We start from the raw sequence: 4,941 nt of genomic DNA, 5'->3' as shown, positions 1-4,941 counted from the left end.
TTACAGAGGGAATGTGCAAAGGTGAGAAGGAGAAAGAAGATAAGGGTAATAATGTTGATAGGCATGGGAGTGGCTGGCTTATGCCTTTTGGCGTTGTGTGGTTGTGGATATGTTTACAGCCTCTTGAGGTGGCGGAAAAAGCTTCGAGAAGGGGTGACGGGTGTGAAAGTGGGTCTCCTCTGCACAGCAACAGATCCTTTTGATCGACCGTCAATGTCAGACGTTGCTTCCATGCTCCAAGGTTGCCGAGTCGGACCGGGTCAAACTCGTCAGCGGTGGCGGCCGACCATGTGGCGTTGTCGTAGTTTCCAACGTAGGTGCAGCGCTTCCAAAGCCACCTAGCGCAGCCCAGCACGAAGATGCACTCCACCACCCCACATGAGGCCGACATGGATGGGACTAGGGGGTTTGATGTAATGGGTGTCTCAAGAGGAGTGAAAATTGGGGACTTTGGGAGTAGGTGATGAAAGGTGAGAGTTTGCGTGTGATGGTGTATTAGAGAGAAAAGAAGAAGAAGAAGCTTAATTGGGGTTTACTTCTCCCACTAATACCTTTGATTATTCCATGTATGCAAAATGGAAGATTCGCGTGAGGCTCTACAGAATATAGTATATAGCTACACAGAGAGGAATAAGAGATTGAGATTATGACATTTTCACGCCTTCTCTTTTTTTCTACCATCGTCACTTTCCTCTTCAAGGTTTTTATAAATTGTCCAATTTTAGCCTTAAAATACCAACTTTCCATCATTTCAAATTTAGATGTTGAAATCCCATCATCGGCCGATCCCACACTATTGGAAGTCGAAGATTTGTCGTTCCATTCTGGCCCCAGTGGTTTTGGATTGGTAAGGTAAAGCTACGTGTGAGGCGGTGATTTCTATGGGAAGGAGTTCTATTTTTTTTTTTTCAGATTGATTTGTACTGTTGATTTGCAAGGAGAAGATGATGCGTTGAAGTTAGTGACCGCAAGGAAGCGCGTCATGATTCATGACGATGCCGGATTTAGAACCGTGAGGAAGATGATTTTAGGGTTTTGCGACGGCATGATTCATTGTCACATTATTTTAATGCCATCAAGTCATTTGCCACGTGTTTAACCATTATACAGTCAACCACGTGATAGTAAATTTAACACCGTCACTCATAGACCTAAATGAGATAAAAAAACAATACGATAACCTAATTGAGTACAAAAATAAGAATGATTAAACCTTTTTATTACTAACTACTACTTGTCTAAGTTAGACCTCGGTTCTAATTTTAACTTCAATTCTAAAATAACAGCACTCAAATAATGTCCAATACCAACTACAATGAACGAGAGAATGATGATTATTAGCATTCAAAATGTAGACAGAAAATGTTGTCTGTTTGCAATTAAACAAAAAGATTGAAATATGGAACAAATGAAGCATAGAAAACAGATAGGTGACTTAAGAGAAAATCTAGGAAGCAGACCAAATTGCAACCTCTGAATATCCATCTTGTGTGGCACATGCTCGGAACATGCCCGTGGTGTTGTAAGGCATGGCAACTTCTCCTCCAGCAGACACAGCAACCAAGCCCACAGTACCTTTTGGTGTGCGTTCATGCACAACACAGTTAGCAGCTTCCTTGAGAGAAACCCCCTTGAATTCCATTAATGCAGCAACATCTCTTGCAACAGTGGCACGTAGTATTGCTTCACCTTTGCCTGTTGCAGAGACTGCACAGAGCTCGTTAGCATATGTGCCACCACCTATGATGGGTGAGTCACCAATTCGACCAACCATTTTGTTCACTAGTCCACCAGTGGATGTAGCAGAGGCTAGGTTCCCATTACTATCAACAGCTACACACCCCACTGTTCCTAGTTGACTGTCCCCGTTAGCCACACTTGGTTCTTCTTTTTTGGTTCCTTTTTGGAGGGGTTGTGTACTGTAATCAATCTATACATTGTGAAGCACAACAAATATCCATATCATAAGCATATCATAAGGAGGAAAATAAAAAAATACTAAATAAGTTTTTATTTTTTAAATTTAAAAATGATTAAATATAACTATTTTACCTCAATTAAATTAAATTTATTAGACATGTTAAACATTTAACGTTAAAACAAGAATATTTCAAACAATAATAAATAATTCAAACAATAATAAATAATTCAAATAATATAAATAATTCAAATGTTAGCCTACATATTAAAATTTAATGTAATTAAGTTAAAAGAATTATATTATTTATTTTTTAAGTTTAAAAATTAAAATATATCATTATATAAAGATAAATTTAATTTTATGTTAAATTTTAACGACTAAAAATATATTTAAATATTGACCTAATAACAAAAATCATATGGGATGAAACTACATAATTTTTTGTATTATTCATTAGCCATAATTGAAAACTTACTTAGATAATAACGTGGTATGATTTAAATTTAGAGGTCTCACTAACATAAAATTCTAGGATAGAATAGAAAACACATAAGACTTTGTATATAACTTTCATAAGTTTCCTAGGGTGAATCTTTGAGAATACGAAGTGAATTCTTTCCTGAGTTAAAATTCACTTTCGCATTAATTTACAAAAACTTTATCTTAAGTTAGTTTTCCAAATTCTTATTTTTAATTTTGACACATACTGATTTTTTAGATTAGGTAAAAAACTCATTTTATTATTTATCTTTTCTTCTGAAAGTGTTTATTTGTTCAAATAAATCTAAGCCTACTTCTCAATCATGCAACTAGACAAAATAAAATACCTGGACTATGTTGGCTTTTTGTGCATGCTGTAGTCTCTCAACATTTTCTGCAGTAACAAAATGGCTTGAATCTACAGTCTCAACACCCTGAAAATAGGAATGTTGAGATGATTGATTTATTTGATGAGGAGGAAGATGAGCACAAGTAACAACTATTCAATTTAAAACTAACGACCCAGTAATAAGTAAGGTGAGAACCCTTATTGTTGTAGTTGTTGAATGTGAGTTACAGAGCATAAAATATTATTCTTAGTAATATGCATTATGGTTCATAAGTAGAGAAACTCCCATAGTACAACCATTTACCTCAAATTATAGATGGTTGAAACTGGGATTCAAAGTTAAATTAATTTGGCAGCACTTACATAGCTGAATGAAGCAAGAATTGTAAGTCCAATAACAAAAACCACACGCACTCTGGCTCTAAAAGTTTTCAATGTTTAGACTCATCATAGAAATTACTATCTATAATTTTTTCTTCTCTTCATAGAAAGAATAGCATAACATAATGTTAAACTTTGAAAAAAAGTTGGACAAAAGGAAAGAGTTTATAGATTGAAAGCATAAACGAAACTCACTTGTTCTTTTGCAAATTCCTCTGCTCCATCAAAACCCAGATATATGTGAGGAGTCTTTTCCATAACCAATCTTGCTAAAGAAATGGCATTGACAACTGTTTTGAGCCCAGAAACAGCACCACATTTTTTGGTCCTACCATCCATAATAGAAGCTTCCATTTCAATTGTACCTTTGTTCGTCAGCACAGATCCCTTACCCGCATTAAAGTGTGGAATATTTTCTAATTCACGAACCTACATATATAGAAGAGGAAATTTACAAAGAAACATACTTAAGAGGGAAAATCAAAGGAGTGCAATATTAAGAATTATAAAAGAAAAGAAAAGAAAACTACGGAATCTTTCAGGCAATCATTCAGCCGCTGAGTTAGATGTTATTCTTTTTAAGACTCACGATCTTTTTCAATAAGATTCTCCATAAGAAAGAAAAATAAAAACAAAAACCAAATAATTGCTCTGTAAACTAATTCATAAATTAGAAATTAAAGCTAATTCTAATTTTTTTTTAAGAAAAATCTTTCAACTTTTCTCATCTAAAAGTATAACTAAAGAAAACATGGGTATCCATTACTAAATAAATTAGTAATAGATCAATAACTGTGTTATTTTTATATCATGGTAAAATATTTTCAATTTCATTTTAACATTTGAATATTTTTAAGATTGGTTTATTTTTTAAAAACGAGTAAATATAATTTTTCTCCTAATTTAATGAACACGGCATAACGAGAATAATAAGAAAGTGACATGAAAAAACAAATAACATGTTATTAATTAAAGGCGATATGTTGTGTGCGAACATGTTATTGTCAATGTAGTATCGTCTTCCTCATGAATTTCGTATAAGAAATTAAACCATAAACCCTAAAATGGAATGAAATGGGAACTTGTAAAATGATTGGATGAAAAAGTGGTTATGAAACCATTAGTTATTTATCTAAAAAGGAAATGAAAAAAATAGAATAAAATTCAGTTATAATCTTACCACAAGCTCTACTACATCCAATGGATGCTTCTTGGCTTGAAGAGCCTCAACCCCGATCTGCAGGCAGTGCTGGAGGGCCTCTTCTCGAGGTTGGCGCTGCTCCGGCGGTAGCGAAAGTGGGATGTCGCCGGCGCCGCCGTGTATAGCTATAGCCCAACCCATCTCCGCTCACTACGCAATCACTCTTTGGCTGCAGCTCCAAAGCGCCATTACTCGCAGGAAACGGATAGATTCCTCTTATTCATAATAATATTATAAAAAAAAGAATTATCATGTAATATTAAAATCACTTGGCACATGCATTATAAACACGCCAGTTCTTACTAGTATTGTTTTCACATCCAACCAAATTTTATATGCATTTTATATCCATTATTTTATTTTTTAATCTCTTTCATTTTTTCCAACTATAAAAATTATTTTTTTAATGATTAAAATATCTCTAAACATGAATTGGTACAAATAATGTCAAACAAACATGTTCCTTTTCATAATAGTTCTAAGGTTTGAGTAAGATGATTCTCTTAAAAATTGTTTAATATTTATTTAAAGTATATATTTTAAATATAGATATATCAGATCTGTATTAATATATATATATATATATATATATATATATACATATATCTA

At 33.7% G+C, this 4,941-nt stretch overlaps 1 protein-coding gene across 1 annotated transcript; it reads right to left on the bottom strand.

Moving 5' to 3' along the window:
- Positions 1-1,311: 1,311 nt before the first annotated feature.
- On the bottom strand, positions 1,312-4,557 carry LOC108331166 (isoaspartyl peptidase/L-asparaginase). Its single transcript, XM_017565806.2, has 4 exons — positions 4,312-4,557; positions 3,327-3,560; positions 2,749-2,835; positions 1,312-1,930 (listed from the first exon to the last, which is right to left on the bottom strand). Exons 1-4 carry the CDS (start codon positions 4,471-4,473, stop codon positions 1,448-1,450), a joined length of 966 nt encoding a protein of 321 aa, XP_017421295.1. The 5' UTR covers positions 4,474-4,557; the 3' UTR covers positions 1,312-1,447.
- Positions 4,558-4,941: the final 384 nt, after the last annotated feature.

The sequence above is a fragment of the Vigna angularis genome, chromosome 4 (genome assembly GCF_016808095.1).
Source record: "Vigna angularis cultivar LongXiaoDou No.4 chromosome 4, ASM1680809v1, whole genome shotgun sequence".
Taxonomy (NCBI): domain Eukaryota; kingdom Viridiplantae; phylum Streptophyta; class Magnoliopsida; order Fabales; family Fabaceae; genus Vigna; species Vigna angularis.
This window is presented reverse-complemented; position numbering and strand designations above follow the sequence as displayed.

What these genes read in the sequence shown, in the direction of transcription:
- LOC108331166 (XM_017565806.2), bottom strand. Translation starts at nt 4,473, where the DNA reads ATGGGTTGGGCTATAGCTATACACGGCGGCGCCGGCGACATCCCACTT. An exon ending in TGGATGTAGTAGAGCTTGTG is followed by an intron (nt 3,561 to 4,311) that starts GTAAGATTATAA and finishes CTATATATGTAG; the next exon opens with GTTCGTGAATTAGAAAATAT. An exon ending in AGGAATTTGCAAAAGAACAA is followed by an intron (nt 2,836 to 3,326) that starts GTGAGTTTCGTT and finishes TCCTATTTTCAG; the next exon opens with GGTGTTGAGACTGTAGATTC.